Raw genomic sequence first — 19,742 nt, 5'->3', positions numbered from 1 at the left:
CTCTTACCCTAAATCCAACTACCTTAATCCCTTACCCTAAAACCACCTACTCCAAGGACATACCCTAAAACCCCTACCCTAAATCCCTTAAATTAACCCCATACCCAAAACGGTAATAAAACTTACATTAGAAGCAGCTGGTGGCGGACGGTCCATCTGCGGCCTAATGCCGATGGCAAATTGGTTGCGGTGAAACTATACCAAGTCACAGCTAAGTGAGGCTACAGACCGCTTCTGCATAATGGGAAACGTAAATTTTATTAGAACCAACAGCATGGAAATATAAAACATTAAGAACAACCTTTTTCTTTAAATAAAACTACAATAAAAATGATACAAATAACCTGCATTTAAAATGCTTGTTTTATGCACCACTAACAAAGTCCCTTTTCATTGTGATTTAGCGTAACACAGATAGACGTGTGCACTTATATGTGAGCGTCTTAGTCGCTGGTTATCCCTAAACATGCCTGGCTTTAGAGATAAGTCTCTCCCCTGTGTGTGTCCTCAGGCTGGATAAATCACTAAATCCCTTCCTACATTACATACATGCGGTCTCTCCCCTGTGTGTGTCCTCTTGTGTCTGATCAGGTGGGATAACTGACTAAATCCCTTCCCACATTCCCCACATACATGCGGTCTCTCCCCTGTGTGTGTCCTTTTGTGTTTGTTCAGGCTGGATGAGTAACTAAATCCCTTCCCACATTCCCCACATACATGCGGTCTCTCCCCTGTGTGTGTCCTTGTGTGTATATTCAGATAGGATAACCGACTAAATCCCTTCCCACATTCCCCACATACATGCGGTCTCTCCCCTGTGTGTGTCCTCTTGTGTGTGTTCAGGTGGGATAAGTCACTAAACCCCTTCCCACATTCCCCACATACATGCGGTCTCTCCCCTGTGTGCCCCATTGTGTGTATGTTCAGGTGGGATAACTGACTAAATCCCTTACCACATTCCCCACATACATGCGGTTTCTCCCCTGTGTGTGTCCTCTTGTGTGTGTTCAGGCTGAATAACTGACTAAATCCCTTCCCACATTCCCCACATATATGTGGTCTCTCCCCTGTGTGTGTCCTCTTGTGTGTGTTCAGGTGGGTTAACACACTAAATCCCTTCCCACATTCCCCACATACATGCGGCCTCTCCCCTGTGTGTGTTCTTATGTGTACGTTGAGGTAGGATAACTGACAAAATCCCTTCCCACATTCCCCACATACATGCGGCCTCTCCCCTGTGTGTGTCCTTATGTGCACGTTGAGGTAGGATAACTGACTAAATCCCTTCCCACATTCCCCACATACATGCGGTCTCTCCCCTGTGTGTGTCCTTTTGTGTGTGTTCAGGCTGGATGAGTCACTAAATCCCTTCCCACATTCCCCACATACATGCGGTCTCTCCCCTGTGTGTGTCCTTGTGTGTATGTTCAGATAGCATAACCGACTAAATCCCTTCCCACATTCCCCACATACATGCGGTTTCTCCCCTGTGTGTGTCCTCTCGTGTCTGTCCAGGATGGATAACTGACTAAATCCCTTCCCACATTCCCCACATACATGTGGTCTCTCCCCTGTGTGTGTCCTCTTGTGTCTGATCAGGTGGGTTAACACACTAAATCCCTTCCCACATTCCCCACATATATGCGGTCTCTCCCCTGTGTGTATCCTCTTGTGTGTGTTCAGATTGGATAACACACTAAATCCCTTTCCACATTCCCCACATACATGCGGCCTCTCCCCTGTGTGTGTCCTCTTGTGTGTGTTCAGGCTGGATGAGCCACTAAATCCCTTCCCACATTCCTCACATACATACGGTCTCTCCCCTGAGTCTGTCCTCTTGTGTGTGTTCAGGTGGGATAACTGACTAAATCCCTTGCCACATTCCCCACAAACATGCGGTCTCTCCCCTGTGTGTTTCCTTTTGTGTGTGTTCAGGCTTTTTGAGTCACTAAATCCCTTCCCACATTCCCCACATATAGGCTTTCTCTTCCCTGTGTGTGTCATTGTGTGTATGTTCAGATAGGATAACCGACTAAATGCCTTCCCGCATTCCCCACATAGATGCGGTCTCTCCCCTGTGTGTGTACTTGTGTGCATGTTCAGGTTGGATAACCGATTAAATCCCTCACCACATTCCCCATATACATGCGGTCTCTCCCCTGTGTGTGTTCTCTTGTGTTTGTTCAGACTAGATAAATCACTAAATCCCTTCCGACATTCCCCACATACATGCAGTTTCTCCCCTGTGTGTGTCCTCTGGTGTGTGTTCAGGCTGGATAACCGACTAAATCCCTTCCCACATTCCCCACATACATGCGGTCTCTCCCCGGTCTTTATTCTCTTCTGTGCGTTCTGGTCTGATAACCAAGTCAGACTCTTCCCACTTTCTCCAAGATCTTTTCCTGTGGCAGCTGCTAATATATATCTTTTGGAATGAGAAGCAATTACATTGTTTATTAATTTCCTTGACTGGTTGAAAGATGCATTTTCTGTCATATTTATTGGAATGTTGCAAGATTGTTCTGTCATCATCTTTTCCATATACTGATTTGGGTGTTTGAACTTCAGATGTTTGATGAGGTAATCCTGACTGCTAAAAGCAACCTTGCAGTGCTGGCATGGCTGGATTATTGGTGCTTGCTTTTGTACTAGACGAGACAAAAAAGTCACTGTTACACAAACTGTCTTACACACCTGATTTCACCCATGTCTCCCTGCCATCTCATCCCATTTAAAGTGTGTTAACCCTTTAGTTATTTGACTAATCTTAAAACTTGTTACCATGCATTGTGACCATGCACTGCCATCTACAACACTTATTCCCTCACCTACTATCTCTGTAAATTCCCCATCAAAACTCATATTGTAAGCTCTTCGGGGCAGGGATTTATTTTCTTATTGTCTGATTTTGTTGCACTTATTGTATTATTATAATTCCCAGTAATGTATTATTTGTGAAGCGCTGAGTACACTTTTGGCGCTATATAAATAAAGACATACAATACAATACAAATTTTTATTCAATTTATTTTTAGAGCATATGTTTTGATAATCATTAGTGTTAGCGCTACCTATTGTTTTTTATTATGCTATATAAATAAAGATATACAATACAAAAGGTCATGAAGGAGAGGTAAGTTGGCGTATCACAAAAAGTTCAGGATGAAAGTAAACCGTAGATGTACATTGTAAAAATGAAGGGTTTAGCACAAAACGTGCAGCATATGGGGAGGGAGAGTAGATGTAATGGATTATACATTTAAAGTGGATCATCATATTTAACGATTTAGGAAACAGGACTTTGGGTCCAATATGGTGATAGATATATTCCACAATATAAAATGTCAAAGAGTACAAAGGTCCTAGCCCGAAACGCGTCAGAGTGGGTGGCTGCCCGTTTTTATGGTGTCTCCCCTTGTTGACCAATAAACTAGTTTTTAACCTATGGTGTGCTGGTTCCTGTGATTTGTCCCTGTGCTGTGCTCCACTCCCCTCTCTGGAGGCTGTTTTTCTTCTGATATTTAACGATTTAAAAGGAAATCTCACTAGCTGCAAAACACCAATTCAAGTGCAGAAATCTTATCAAATCCTTTGATAGATAGTAAGTCGATAGTTTCAGTTGTGAAGGTATAATTAAAAAATGTTTGTACAATGAATAGAATACGTGTCTCATTAGAAGATCACATATCAGTCACCGGGTGTTCCCGTTACTGCACCATGTACCAGATCTCTAATAGTTATAGGATGACCCAACTTTCTGCTAAATCTCCATTGTTAAATCAGGAACCAAATGCGCAATAATTGTATTTTAACATATATACAGTGGTGTGAAAAAGAAAGTACACCCTCTTTGAATTCTATGGTTTTATATATTAGGACATAATAACAATCTGTTTCTAAGCAAGTCTTAAAATGAGGTAAATACAACCTCAGATGAAGAACAACACATGACATATTACACTGTGTCATGATTTAACAAAAATAAAGCCAAAATGGAGAAGCCATGTGTGAAAAACTAAGTATACCTTATGAGTCAATAGCTTGTAGAACCACCTTTAGCAGCAATAACTTTAAGTAATCGTTATCTACATGACTTTATCAGTCTCTCACATCGTTGTGGAGGAATTTTGGCCCACTCTTCTTTACAAAGTTGCTTCAGTTCATTGAGGTTTGTGGGCATTTGTTTATGCACAGCTCTCTTAAGTTCCTGCCACAGCATTTCAATCGGGTTGAGGTCTGGACTTTGACTGGACCATTGCAACACCTTGATTCTTTTCTTTTTCAGCCATTCTGTTGTATATTTGCTGGTGTGCTTGGGATCATTGTCCTGTTGCATGACCCAATTTCGGCCAAGCTTTAGCTGTCGGACAGGTGGCCTCACATTGGACTCTAGAATACTTTGGTATACAGAGGAGTTCATGGTCGACTCAATGACTGCAAAGTTCCCAGATCCGGTGGCTTCAAAAACAATCCCAAATCATCACCCCTCCACCACCGTGCTTGACAGTTGGTATGAGGTGTTTGTGCTGATATGCTGTGTTTGGTTTTCGCCAAACGTGGCACTGTGCATTATGGCCAAACATCTCCACTTTGGTCTCGTCTGTCCAAAGGACATTGTTCCAGAAGTCTTGTGGTTTGTTCAGATGCAACTTTGAAAACCTAAGCCGTGCTGCCATGTTCTTTTTAGAGAGAAGAGGCTTTCTCCTGGCAACCCTTCCAAACAAACCATACTTGTTCAGTCTTTTTCTAATTATATTGTCATGAACTTTAACATTTAACATGCTAACTGAGGCCTGTAGAGTCTGAGATGTAACTATTGAGTTTTTTGCAATTTCTCAGAGCATTGCACGGACTGACCTTGGGATGAATTTGCTGGGATGTCCACTCCTGGGAAGATTGGCAACGGTCTTGAATGTTTTCTACTTTTGAATAATCTTTCTCACTGTAAAATGATGGACTTTAAAATGTTTGGAAATGGCCTTATAACCCTTCCCAGATTGATGGGCAGCAACAATTGCTTCTCTAAGATCATTGCTGAAGTCTTTCCTCCTTGGCATTGTGTAAACACACACCTGAATGCTCCAAACCAGCAAACTGCTAAAACTTTGGCTTTTATAGGGGTGGTCACACTTGCTGATGATCAATTAATCAAGGGCATTTGATTAGCAGCACCTGTCTGCTACTTAGCAACTTAATTCCTATGGAAGCAGTAAGGGTGTACTTAGTTTTTCACACATAGCTTCTCCATTTGGGCTTTATTTTTGTTAATAAATCATGACACAGTGTAATATGTCATGTGTTGTTGTTCATCTGAGGTTGTATTTACCTAATTTTAAGACCTACTAAGGAACAGATGATTATTATGTCCTGATATGTAAAACCATAGCATTCAAAGAGGGTGTACTTTCTTTTTCACACAACTGTACATATACAATGGTGGTGGGGACTATGCAAACACAAAAACGATACAAAATCATGTAATGTGATTTCAAAAAAAGGTATGCGATTCCCTCTCTTTAAAGTGACATCGCAGCACCCAAAAAAGGGCATTCGTCACATGGTAAATCCATCAACTCCCTTTATTACCTTAGCGGTTAGCCACTGAGTGAGGTTATTAATGTATTTTAATATTGATCTATTTATTTATTACTGGGTTACCATTTATCGCAATGTGGATATATGGGCCCCCCATTGAGATGGCCTAGTTATCCAGAGTGATAATCAATGGTATGTGTAAAATGTATTTTGAATATTCTTTTTTGTTTTGTTTTAAACGTGTACATATTTCTTTTTAATATTTAAAACTATATTTGTCTAATAGGGATATTGAGCATTAGACTATAAGGGGGCGGAGGTAGGGGATATGGGTGATGACTGTAGTTACCCCGAGGAGGGTGGTTAGGCTTCCCGGGTGGGGTGGAAGAGGTGGTGAGAGGGGTTAACCACCAGGACCGCACCTCCAGTCCCCGCGCCTTCCTACTCACCGACACCCACATCCCGTCATAGCGGCCCACGCAGCCGCGTTTTACGCTCCCCTGCCGGCACGTGCTCCGTCGGCGCGTTGCCCCCGCCTCCCATCTCGGTGCGTCGCGCACTAACCTCGGGTGCGCTCACGGAACGCATATCCACCACTTAAATGGACCAACGCCTGTACTAATCTCAGGTGGGCTATACCTGAGCCACATCCAGCCTCAGCCTATCACCAGTCCACGTACGTCTGACCACTCCTCCTCTTTTCCCTCTCATAGGCTATCTCCGGTATTTAGGTTCACTCTGCCCTCTGGTTGTTGCTGAGCATAGACCTTCCTATGCACATGCTCATTTGCAGCCCGAATACCTGTTTTTGTCGGTATACATATTCCTGCTTTTACCCTGCTTGTGCCTGACCTGTCTCTTCTTGTTCCCCTGTACCACGGCTTGTTTAACTAACTTCTATGCTCTCTACTCTACGATCACGGCTTACGGACCTCGACCATTCTACACTCTCCAACCCCAGACCATAGGCAAGTACCCGCTACCCTCTCTACTCTCCTACACTGACCCGGCTACACGTTCACGACCCTGCAATCCGGACCCATCCCTGGGGTTTAGGGCGGTGGTTATATATCTTCCCCACCTCAGCCCCGCGGTCTAGTCCAGGTTGTAGTGAGCATCCGTGACATTAACCCCTCAATTACCTTAGCGACTAGAATGGCAATGCTTTACTGGCCACTAACCGAGCCAACAGGGTTAGGTAATTTAAAAAAAAATAAAGTATTAACCCCTTTGGTGCCTGTGGTATACCTTGGTAACCTCAAGCATGAGCAGGGATACCTAAAAAGAGAAAAGATAATATATAGTGAACACTGTGCTTGGAATAAGAAGAGATGTAAGGATTCAATCTTGGCTAATATGTCAGCCCACTTACAGTGTAAAAGTAGATAACACGCGTTCTCCTAACTATGGCAATCAATTTTTCTTCTTGTCAAGATGAAAGGTGAGTGTAGATAATCCCTCAGATTAAGAGAGAAAAAAAGAGACATGTAACATCAAAAATAAGATATACCCTAGTGCCCTTACGAAAATAAAGAAAAATAACGATGATGGTGACTTTCTGAACAAGTTTAAGGGATTTTTTGGATGCCGTCTTGCACAGCATGCAAATACATGCAAAACATTTTTTTAATCAAATGTGAAGAAAGACACATATAAGATTGCCAACTGTTTTAATTATAGGTCTGAATTTGTTATTTACCTATTAGAATGCACGTGCAGGCTTCAGTATATAGGGAAAATAAAGAGACCTATCCGCACACGCATCCTGGAAAAACTGAGCAATATCCGGAGGGGTGTTGTCACACATAATGTATCAAAACACTTTGCTGCATGTCATAATTCTGATCCGGAAGGACTGAGATATATGGAATAGAGGTAGTTCATCAACATTGAAGAGGGAGAGACAGAGAAGTAGATTTGAGCAAAAGGGAGATGTACTGGATGCATAAATTAAAGACGTTAACACCGTTTGGTTTAACTGTAGATTTCGAACCAATACCTTTTTTAAAATAAGAATTTTAATTAATCTTTTTTAATGTACTTACCTTACAGTTCGAAATCTAAACAAATTTCCAGTCAATAACACAGTTTGTCATCTTCCGATGAGCTCTCTATTCCCTCTGACTCATTCAGCCCGTGACCATGAAATTTACTTGTACCTTCTCGCTGCAGATGTGCATTTTTCACCATATATTCTTTTATGTGCATTAAAAGTCCTCTTTTTCTATCTTTTCCTTTTTCCATGAGTGGTGATGGCGTTTATTGTGTCCTTGTTGAGTATGAACAAAGAAAAGAAAGAAAGCTCCCTATAGTGTCCTACACTTAAATGTACTATTTATTAATTAAAATATATTTATTGCAGCAAAATATACAATGAACCAAATTATTAAAACAAATTAAAAATGAGGGAGGTGTCTGTGTGCTTATTGTAAAAGACGTCAGTGTATATAATGAAATAGCTATTAATTACTATTTATGTCCACGGTTATATGATTATACTAACCGTGGTAATAGTTATTAAATACAATTCTAGGTCGTCCAACAACTATTCCTAAGTAGATGAGAGTGTTGGTTTGTTAAGAGGGTAATTTGCTCTGTGTATCAATGGCTTTGCTTGAAAATGGAGTACTGTGAATACAGTAACTATATACACATACACAGTGATACCAGACCACCAGGCTCAGAAATAGCTGAGCCTATAGGTCCGTCCTGGTGAACAGCTATAACATATGATAGCCAAATGCTCTTAAAAAAGAATGAACACAGCCCTCTCAGACCACTCTGTGGGTCTAACACTCAAAATATAAACTAATTAGGAGATAGTCAGAGCGTTGTGCTTCCCATGGCGAAGGCTCCGAAACGCTCTGACAGTGAGGAAAGCACCAGACCTCTCCGACTAGCCTGCGCACCTGGTAGTAGGGCCTGGCCTGCCCAACATATGTTTCACCGTTGTGGCTTCATCGGGGGTATATATTCTCAGTCAGCACCACCCTATTATCATTTATTGCAGTTCCAGTCATCACACAGGTTACCCATCTACCCTCCTCTGCGAGATACACATTTGACCTCGTTCAGGGGTCATTTTTTCTTGTTGAGTATGAGTTTTATAATATATTTTAACAGATAATGTTTATATTGTTGCTTTTTTAATGTAACTTTGTATGCTGCATTGTATGTTATTGTTGTATTAATAGTTCAGAGTAATTTTATTATAGGTATTAGTATATGTATGTGATTAATAGAATTTAATATTGTGATCTGTGTTCAGCTATTAAGCAATTGTAATCAGCCTGTCGCAATCTCATAATTGACCCATGGGGGATATATATAAAATCAAAAATGAATAGACAATAATGCTTTTATATGTGCGAGCTTTCGAGATACACTGATCTCTTCTTCCGGCGGTGTTACAATGAATGAAGCAAGCAAAGGGTTTACTTAAAAACAGTGTCTCTTGGAATGTTATCTGTGTATATCCCTCCCCCGGTGTAGATGCCATTTATGGCTAGAGGTGTTAAATGGTCCCAGAATGTTAGTGATGTAAGAGTGAGTGTGTGTGTGTGTGTGTGTATGTAAATATAATTGAATGAAGAGACCAGTGTATACAGCGCTTTACAAAAGGTGTGTAGAGTGGGAGTGTATATCAAGGGTGTGGAAATGTGATTGTTGCATTACTAAAAGTGTGTGTAGATACTATGTGGTCCCTATTGGTATATGGGGCTGGAATAACATGGAGTATTTGTATGTATAAGAGACAGCTGTGTGTGCATACATATAGCACAGTATGTACAGACATGGTCTTTAGCACTCATGGGAAGAGAGTTCACTTGTGTCAGTAATGACTCATAAAACTTTGGTCTCTGTTTAGGCCACCGCTAAGTGCCCAGAACAGTTGCATAAATTTGCATTCATGCAACCATTTCTCTTTCGGTGTTTTAAGATTACCTTTGAGTAATAGTATAGTATATATACAATATTTCTAAGTTTGTTATTCCGTTTGTTTGTATGTCCGAAGCATCAAATCTCACAAACGGCATGACGTAGCACAACAAAACTTTTACTGGACATTCATCTGCGGATTTGAAGGTCAACACAACTATTTTGAGCTTCCAATATCACTCACCTCCCAAATAATGGACATTCTAAGTTTCTATCGGGTGTCCTGCAAAAATGTTAGAGCAGGAGTGGGGCGTGGCTACTAAGGAAGGGGGCGTGTCCTTGGCTGGATCGGGACTGTGCGTGTGTATGTCTCTGTATGTGTGTGAAGTGAGATGTGCAGGGGAGATGTGCCAGCTAGCGGGGGGAGATGTGCCAGCTAGCGGGGGGAGGTGTGCTAGCTAGCGGGGGGAGATGTACCAGCGAGAGGGGGGACAAGGAGATGTGATGGCAGCGAGGGGAGATGCGGCAGCAGCGAGGGGAAATGTGCCAGCAGCAGGGTTGGGGGGACGGGCGGGGAAATGTGCCGGCAGCTCCCCTGGCACAAACGCTAGTGTATATATATATATATATATATATATATATATATATATATATATATATATACACACATAAATACATATATATATATACAGACACATATACATATATATATATATATACACATACAGCATACGAACCAATCCAAGGACCAGTAAAGAGACAGCAAACTGCACGGGGTTAATCCAAAAAACCTTGTTGCACGGCCCTGAGGAAGGTCTCCATGTGGGACTGAAACGTCGGCTTACGTGTGTCTATGTTTTGAATACAGATTTTTTGGATTAACCCCGTGCAGTTTGCTGTCTCTTTACTGGTCCTTGGATTGGTTCGTATGCTGTGTGTTTCTCTATGGGACTAGCATCTGCTTTTTTGCTTCAATACAGTGTGCTGACTGGCCTCTTGTGGAGCGCGCGAGAGAGAGCGTGAGAGAGAGCGCGAGAGAGAGAGCGCGAGAGAGAGAGCACGAGAGAGAGAGCGAGAGAGAGCGCGAGACGAAGTAGCACTATAGCTGTGAAACGTGTAGAGATAATACTTCTAAAGTGTGGGAGAAAAGACAGCTGCAGCACCGGATGATTTACAGCAAAGCCTCGGGCTCCCCAGTGAGAGCGGCGAAACCGGAAGTGACATCAGACGCCAAGGGAACCGGAGGGGAGAGAGACAAACGGAATTTCTCCCAAGGTCCGCAAGACTGTAATCGGGCAGGCATCCGGATTATCTGAGATACACAGCGGTGACCGGAGCACAGTGTCTTCCTCCTGTTTAATGCTCATCTTTCATGTAGAGTGTGAGGACATGAAGTACATTACTTTCTTTATACTAAACTGTTTATAGTGAAAGTAGTGGGACCATGAGCACTGCTAAACAGGATCAGGCTGGAGGCAAGGTGCAGTTAGAAACAACTTTATTATGGCATGTGAGCCAGGATTAAAAAGACATAAGTAAAAATCCTTTGACGCGTTTCGTCCCTAAAGGGACGAAACGCGTCAAAGGATTTTCCTTATGTCTTTTTAATCCTGGCTCACATGCCATAATAAAGTTTTTTTAACTGCACCTTGCCTCCAGCCTGATCCTGTTTAGCAGTGCTCATGGTCCCACTACTTTCACTTTGAACACTACTGCTGGGACGGATGCACGCGACCGAGCAGGTCAGACCCTCCTCCTCAAATACAGTTTACCGGAGTTAAAACAGCACTGTGAGTATTAACTCCCCTTCACGTGAAGCCACGGGTGATGTAGAAGCCCGCCCAGAGAGGGACCGCCGGGTGGAGCAGCAAGTTCAACCGGTCAGGTTAGAAGGCTTATCCCTGTGTTGGCATGTATTGCTGTAAAAAGCTTCTGTTATGACTGTGCTGGGAAACAGTGGCTGAATACTGTTTTGTTTGTTTTCATGGAGATGGGAACCTTGGGCGTGCCAGGAGGCTTCTGGAGCACCCAATTAGAGATTCATTCCCTTAACTGTTTATCTGACTAAACTGTTTATGACTGAATTGCAGTATGTCTCTTTTTTCACTCTTTAGCTGAGGGATTATCTACACTCTCCTTTCATCTTGACAACAAGAAAAAGTGATTGCCACAGTTAGGAGAAGGCATGTTATCTACTTTTACATTGTAAGTGGGCTGACATACTGAGCCAAGATTGAATCCATACATCTCTTCTTATTCCAAGCACAGTGTACACTATATATTCTCTTTTCGGGTATCCCTGCTCCTTCTGGACTTTGTGGAGAGTTGTATGTAAGAGAGGACTTTTGGAAACAAGTCCTCACCAGAGTTTATTGAGCAAAATTTACCCTCGTTTTTACTAAGTTCACAGTTAAATCACTTTGGTTCATATAAACTTGTATGTTGTGTGAAAGTGACATCTAATTGTACTGTGTGTGGCAAAACAGGCATGAAAAGGGTTCATGTTATTTTGATCATAGGTTTCTGTAATAATAGACATTACAGAAGCCTATGATAGAAATAATAACCAAATGCGATAACACATTAGTAACGGTCACGTTAATTCCCATATCGCGTGATTGGCCCAAATATCGCAACCAGTAAACATCACCTTAAAAATGCGGTAATATTTATTATTTCCCAGGGTGCGATATTAACTCCACTTTAACAGAATTTGATGTATACGAGCCGTAGTGTTTTGTTTATGCCTTCGAGACAAACCAAGAACTAACCATGCTTTACTAGCCACTAAGGGGGCAAAGGGGAGTAGTTAGTGTAGTGTAATATTTATATTATCCCGTGTGGTTAGCTAGTCATGGAAACTGATGACTAGTTGACCCTTGGACTACTAAGGGGTTAATATGTACTGTAATGAATTTTAACAACTATCTTATCATCTATTCCATGTTGGTTTAGCTCATCTTGCCTATGTGTATAATCGGCAATATATTGGACATTATATACATAGGAAAGACAGGGCCAACGCCAGCCTGAGGTAGGTGATAAAATATTTGCGGTATTTCTGCCGTTCATCCTGTTCCGATAAAAATCGGAGTTTGACGTATGGCAGTTTTTACTTGAAAATGTGATATTATGCCTGTTTTGTATCGGAACTGATGCTTTTAACGGGTCCAATAAAAAGTGCTTTATTTTTGGCGCTGCAACACTGATTCATTGCACAATAAGGGACCTTTTTTATGGGCGGTAATGCAGCATTTTTGGTTACCGCAGCTTGATGCATTTGGTCCTTTGACTCAAGTCAGGTTTAGTGATATTAAGTTCTAGTTGACCAGTAATGGTGTATGCACATCTATCACTATTTGCAATTTAACATCAGTAATAAGACAAGAGAGATGAAAAAGCACGTTACACACATATTCCTGATTACCTTATGCTGGCGCGTGACTTTTGCACTGCGTACCCCACTTGATACCAAGCTCTTTCCTATATATATCTCCATACCAGACCAGGAGCTCTGTGTGTGGGGGGAGGTCTGTGCAGGTTCTGTAGTAGATTTTCCTGTGGTACTGGAACGCCACAAGGTTCTGTTCTTCCTCGTTTCTCGCACAATTTACAAACCTAAAATTGGGACAGTTAGTGAGGTCTCAACTCTCAAAGTAATGTCTATTTTATAAAGGAAGAGCTGAAAAAAGATACAAGTTGTTAATAATGTGACTTGTCTTTTCTTTCTTCTCTACAGTTTTTGAGGTGAACAGAAGTTAATGGAGAGCAATGTATATACTATGGTTCACTTGTACATACCTAAAATTTGATTGGAATGGGAGCCACAGGCCATACCAGAGACAACTTTCTTATTACTTAAAAATAAATAAAAACACTGTTGTAATTAAAAAGTCCCCGAAAAGATAACACAAGTGACACTAAGGTGAGTTTTCTTCCGGTGAAATTAGACAGAAAGTGGAGTTGATGTAACAAGGTTTTGTAACAGGAATGTATTCCATTAGCAACCTGAGCTTATAACATGCCCTGGACTGATTTGGAAAGTGGACTATAGAAAAAGCCTTGAGCCACAGTCTAATGAGGTATCAATGGGTTCGAAATAACCCCCCCCCCCCTCCCACTCCCCCCGTCATGGCCACACACCCGACCGCTCCACAGATCGCAGATTTTACCTGGGCAGCAATAGTGCTGAACAAGGCTGAGAGGAGAAGACAGGAGTGAGGGGAGAGGTGCAAAGAGCTGCTGTGATCACATGCTCATTGCCATTTACTTGAGTGGCTGTTACAGTGCAATTGAGTTTCTTGTAGAAGTTCACCTTTTTGTGTTATGCACTCATTAAATATAGCTTTTTAGATTTTAAGCGTGTGGACTTCCTGATTCATATTCTAACGGCAGCTGTGCACCGCCTGATTACTCCCTTCTGACTACCTTACCTGCATGGGCTGGAGCGTCATCACTCTCCCGGATCAGAGCAACTTCAGTCAGCATTTGAGTCGGTTGCGACTGTGAGTAAATACCCCTTCTCTCCCCCGCAGTGGGGCTGCTTTTCGTGTGTGACACTGGGTCTGTGAGGGTAGTGGCGGAGGATCGCGGTGTGTGTTGCCGGTCATAGTCTCCTGGCTGGAGACACGGCGCCGCCGTTTGCATCTATCCTCCTTACCATATTATTACCCCACCCAGTGGCTGAGTCACTAATACACTGAGCGTATAAGGGCTCACATTTATCATTATTCTCTAAAGTTGGACTCTGCACGGGAGTTTTTATTACGTTATTCATCCATTGGATACCTTTTGGAATATTTGCAGTGTCTACAGTATGTGTGCACAATTTTGGTAGCATCAGCCATACCTGGAAGTTTTTCTGGGACACCTTGCACCCCACATCCACTGGACCTGGCCTGATCATCCACAAGGTAAGTGTTTATTTTATATGTATTGTGGGGGTCATTTTAATATGTATTGGGGGGGCTTGGGGGAATTTGTAAATGTATTGGGGGGGCTTGGTGGAATTTGTATATGTATTAGGGGGCTTGGGGGAATTTTTATATGGGTTGGGGTATTTTTTATATGTATTGGGTTTTTTTTTTATATGATGTGTGTGTATGTATGGGGAGGGGTTATATGTATTTTTATGTATTGGGTCGGTGGTTTTTTTGTATTAATTTGGGGGTGTTGTATATATTTGGGGTGGGGTTTTTTTTCTATGTATTTGGGGGTGGGAAGTTTTTTACATTGGGGGTGGGAAGTTTTTTGGTATATATCTTGTGGGGGGGATTGTGTGAGGGGGGAGGGAATGAGTGAGCGTGGGGCAATTGACGAAGGGAGAAGAGAAAGGGGGAGAGGGAGTAAGAGTGAGACGCAGGCGAGGCGGGAGAGTGCGAGGGGTTGAGATGGAAGGGAGGGAAATACATGTGAAGGGGGGGAAAGAGAGGGGACTTGTGAGATGTGAAATGGGGGGGCTCACAATACTGCTGACACGGGGGGTCTGCTTAAAATGTTTGTCCTGGGCCCCACGATTTTTGTTGGCGGCCCTGGAGAAGTAGTCCTCAATAAAACGTGCTACGCAATGGTTTGCGGGCCTCAATCAAAGGTGCTGCGCAATGGTTTGTCCCCTTTATATCCATAGGAAACACCGTTCGGAGGAAAGACAAGTGTAAAGCCATCTACGTGGAAAACAGGACTGGTTTTTATAACTATATACAGGACCGGTATTGTTCTGTTCCTTTTGCGCCTGGGACTTGATTTGTGTTCAAGTGATGTATTTGACAAGTTTTGGAAGACTTGTCTGTCTTGACCCTAAGGCTGCGTCCATACAGGGGCAGACCGCGCAAACGCGTCCGCACGCTGAGCGATCAGACTGCCTAAAGGCAGTGATCGCATCTATACACTGTGCGGGTGCGCGCGAAATCAGTCAAAACTGATTTCTCGAGCGGTCACGTGAACGGTTCACCCAATGAGGGTGAACCAGCTCCGTGATGTCACTGGCCCGCCCATAGACATGCCCCCGGACGGCACGCGTAATAAGGCCAGGGAAAGCACCAGCTTCACCTCAGCCTTCGCACTCCTCCACCCTCTATGGACGCAGCCTAAGGCTGACATTTTTTCAATCTTGGACTGATCTATTACACTCCTTTGATTGGGAATATATTTCAATGCTTTCAACTTGTTGATATAAGAGTTGCCCATTTATTTTTGGGAGAAGTTAATAAGATCAAACCCACAGTCAGTATTATGTATACACGTGGGGTCTCTGTATTTGGGGTCGGTCACATCCTTCACCTTTTAGGTAAAGCTTTATCAGTACACTAGGTACGCTGCCCAACAGGTATTTTTTAGGCGCTTTGTGTAAGTAAATAGTTATTTTATTGCAGTAAGGTGTATGGTCTGAGGAGAGGACGTGTCTGTCCTGAAACGCCACGTGTTTGCATATACCTGCTCTGATGCTCTGAATACAAAGTAAGTTACTTACAGAAAAGGCTCCTGTGTGCTTCCTGCACCACTTTATTTCTTCATCTTCTCTTTCCCGGAAGTGGAGACACTGACTACATCCAGGTCACAGCTCTGTGTCCTACTGCGCATGCTCACACTAAGGGGATCATGGGAGTTGTAGTTTTTAGACTGCATAACGGATCACGTGTCACATGCTGTGTAGATTAGAAACAAGACAGTAACATTTCCCAGGCCCTGTGCTAGGGAAAGATAGTTTCTGCTGCATGTAGATGTGTATACTCCTCCTGGTCCTTAATATATATCAGTAAAGCTGCTTCAGTTCCTCCCTTTTGGCCAATGTTGATATGAAGGAGGTAACCTGGATATGACATAACTCGTCCTGAGGCTGTAACACAACTAAAGTACTACGCACGCACATATGTATATATATATATAGATAGATAGACAGACAGACAGACGCAGTGTCTCACAGGCTGCTGGTTTTGTTTTTGTGCTTATTTTATCATTTACTTTATTTTGCAAGTTAATAAAAAGAGCCCCTCTGTTCCCTTGCACAGAGTCCTCCCCCCCCCCACCACCTGCTCCCTCGCACAGAGTCCCCCCACACCTGCTCCCTCGCACAGAGTCCCCCACCACCACCTGCTCCCTCGCACAGTCCCCCCCCACCACCTGCTCCCTCGCACAGAGTCCCCCCCCCCACCTGCTCCCTCGTACCGAGTCGCCCCCACCTGCTCCCTCGCACCGAGCCCCCCCCACCTGCTCCCTCGCACCGAGTCCCCCCCACCTGCTCCCTCGCACCGAGTCCCCCCCCACCTGCTCCCTCGCACCGAGTCCCCCCCCCACCTGCTCCCTCGCACAGAGTCCCCCCTGCTCTCTCGCACAGTGTCCCCCCCTGCTCCCTCGCACAGAGTCCCCCCCACCTGCTCCCTCGCACAGAGCCCCCCCCTCTCCGCTCCCTCGCACAGAGTCCCCCCCCCTGCTCCCTCGCACAGTCCCCCCCTTGCTCTCTCGCACAGACCCCCCCTGCTCCCTCACACAGACCCCCCCTGCTCCCTCGCACAGAGTCCCCCCCCCATGTCCCTCGCACAGAGTCCCCCCCCCATGTCCCTCGCACAGAGTCCCCCCCTGGTCCCTCGCACAGAGTCCCCCCCCCTGCTCCCTCACACAGAGTCCCGTCCCCCCTGCTCCCTCGCACAGAGTCCGCCCACTGCTCCCTCGCAAAGAATCCCCCCCCCTGCTCCCTCACACAGTCCCCCCTGCTCCCTCGCACAGAGTCCCCCCCCCGCTCCCTCGCACAGAGTCCCCCCCCCGTCCCTCGCACAGAGTCCCCCCCTGCTCCCTCGCACAGAGTCCCCCCCTGCTCCCTCGCACAGAGTCCCCCCCTGCTCCCTCGCACAGTCCCCCCCATGCTCCCTCGAGTCCCCCCCCGCTCCCTCGCACAGAGACCCCCCCCTGCTCCCTCGCACAGTCCCCCCCCCTGCTCCCTCACACAGTCCCCCCCCGCTCCTTCGCACAGTCCCCCCCCTGCTCTCTCGCAAGTCGCACAGAGTCCCCCCCCCTGCTCCGGTCCCCCCCTGCTCCCTCACACAGAGTCCCCCCCCCTGCTCCGGTCCCCCTCTGCTCCCTCGCACCGAGTCCCCCCCCACCTGCTCCCTCGCACCGAGTCCCCCCCACCTGCTCCCTCGCACTGGGTCCCCCCACCTGCTCCCTCGCACCGAGTCCCCCCCACCTGCTCCCTCGCACAGAGTCCCCCCCACCTGCTCCCTCGCACAGAGTCCCCCCCCACCTGCTCCCTCGTACAGAGTCCCCCCCCCACCTGCTCCCTCACACCGAGTCCCCCCCACCTGCTCCCTCGCACCGAGTCCCCCCCCCACCTGCCCCCTCACACCGTGTCCCCCCCACCTGCTCTCTCGCACCGAGTCCCCCCCCTGCTCTCTCGCACAGAGTCCCCCCCTGCTCCCTCACACAGAGTCCCCCCCACCTGCTCCCTCGCACAGAGCCCCCCCTCCGCTCCCTCGCACAGAGTCCCCCCCCCTGCTCCCTCGCAGTCCCCCCCCTGCTCCCTCACACAGACCCCCCCTGCTCCCTCGCACAGAGTCCCCCCCCCCCTGGTCCCTCGCACAGAGTCCCCCCCTGGTCCCTCGCACAGAGTCCCCCCCTGCTCCCTCGCACAGAGTCCCCCCCTGCTCCCTCGCACAAAGTCCCGTCCCCCCTGCTCCCTCGCACAAAGTCCGCCCCCTGCTCCCTCGCAAAGAATCCCCCCCCCTGCTCCCTCGCAGTCCCCCCCCCTGCTCCCTCGCACAGAGTCCCCCCCCTGCTCCCTCGCACAGAGTCCCCCCCCCTGCTCCCTCGCAGTCCCCCCCCTGCTCCCTCACACAGACCCCCCCTGCTCCCTCGCACAGAGTCCCCCCCCCTGGTCCCTCGCACAGAGTCCCCCCCTGGTCCCTCGCACAGAGTCCCCCCCTGCTCCCTCGCACAAAGTCCCGTCCCCCCTGCTCCCTCGCACAAAGTCCACCCCCTGCTCCCTCGCAAAGAATCCCCCCCCCTGCTCCCTCGCAGTCCCCCCCCCCTGCTCCCTCGCACAGAGTCCCCCCCCTGCTCCCTCGCACAGAGTCCCCCCCCTGCTCCCTCGCACAGAGTCCCCCCCCCTGCTCCCTCGCACAGAGTCCCCCCCTGCTCCCTCGCACAGAGTCCCCCCCCTGCTCCCTCGCACAGAGTCCCCCCCCTGCTCCCTCGCACAGAGTCCCCCCCCTGCTCCCTCGCACAGAGTCCCCCCCCTGCTCCCTCGCACAGAGTCCCCCCCCTGCTCCCTCGCACAGAGTCCCCCCCCTGCTCCCTCGCACAGAGTCCCCCCCCTGCTCCCTCGCACAGAGTCCCCCCCCTGCTCCCTCGCACAGAGTCCCCCCCCCTGCTCCCTCGCACAGAGTCCCCCCCCTGCTCCCTCGCACAGAGTCCCCCCCCTGCTCCCTCGCACAGAGTCCCCCCCCTGCTCCCTCGCACAGAGTCCCCCCCCTGCTCCCTCGCACAGAGTCCCCCCCCTGCTCCCTCGCACAGAGTCCCCCCCCTGCTCCCTCGCACAGAGTCCCCCCCCTGCTCCCTCGCACAGAGTCCCCCCCCTGCTCCCTCGCACAGAGTCCCCCCCTGCTCCCTCGCACAGAGTCCCCCCCCTGCTCCCTCGCACAGAGTCCCCCCCTGCTCCCTCGCACAGAGTCCCCCCCTGCTCCCTCGCACAGAGTCCCCCCCTGCTCCCTCGCACAGAGTCCCCCCCCTGCTCCCTCGCACAGAGTCCCCCCCCTGCTCCCTCGCACATAGTCCCCCCCCTGCTCCCTCGCACAGAGTCCCCCCCTGCTCCCTCGCACAGAGTCCCCCCCTGCTCCCTCGCACAGAGTCCCCCCCTGCTCCCTCGCACAGAGTCCCCCCCTGCTCCCTCGCACAGAGTCCCCCCCTGCTCCCTCGCACAGAGTCCCCCCCTGCTCCCTCGCACAGAGTCCCCCCCTGCTCCCTCGCACAGAGTCCCCCCCTGCTCCTCGCACAGAGTCCCCCCCTGCTCCCTCGCACAGAGTCCCCCCCTGCTCCTCGCACAGAGTCCCCCCCCTGCTCCCTCGCACAGAGTCCCCCCCCTGCTACCTCGCACAGAGTCCCCCCCCTGCTCCCTCGCACAGAGTCCCCCCCCTGCTCCCTCGCACAGAGTCCCCCCCTGCTCCCTCGCACAGAGTCCCCCCCCTGCTCCCTCGCACAGAGTCCCCCCCCTGCTCCCTCGCACAGAGTCCCCCCCCTGCTCCCTCGCACAGAGTCCCCCCCCTGCTCCCTCGCACAGAGTCCCCCCCCTGCTCCCTCGCACAGAGTCCCCCCCCCTGCTCCCTCACACAGTCCCCCCC

General features: G+C 47.6%; 1 protein-coding gene across 1 annotated transcript; it reads right to left on the bottom strand.

Annotated features, from left to right (window-relative positions):
* Positions 1-239: 239 nt before the first annotated feature.
* LOC142481291 (uncharacterized) lies at positions 240-15,994 on the bottom strand. Its single transcript, XM_075582769.1, has 3 exons — positions 15,884-15,994; positions 12,842-13,032; positions 240-2,648 (listed from the first exon to the last, which is right to left on the bottom strand). The coding sequence occupies exon 3, from the start codon at positions 2,539-2,541 to the stop codon at positions 508-510; it is 2,034 nt and encodes a 677-aa protein (XP_075438884.1). The 5' UTR covers positions 2,542-2,648; positions 12,842-13,032; positions 15,884-15,994; the 3' UTR covers positions 240-507.
* Between the last annotated feature and the right edge of the window lie 3,748 nt (positions 15,995-19,742).

Source organism: Ascaphus truei, unplaced genomic scaffold (assembly GCF_040206685.1).
Source record: "Ascaphus truei isolate aAscTru1 unplaced genomic scaffold, aAscTru1.hap1 HAP1_SCAFFOLD_2488, whole genome shotgun sequence".
NCBI classification, from domain to species: domain Eukaryota; kingdom Metazoa; phylum Chordata; class Amphibia; order Anura; family Ascaphidae; genus Ascaphus; species Ascaphus truei.
The sequence above is the reverse complement of the archived record's forward strand: the minus strand, read 5'-3'. Positions and strand labels throughout refer to the sequence as shown.

Coding starts and splice junctions, on each gene's coding strand:
- LOC142481291 (XM_075582769.1), bottom strand. CDS start 2,541: ATGGAAAAGATGATGACAGAACAATCTTGCAACATTCCAATAAATATG.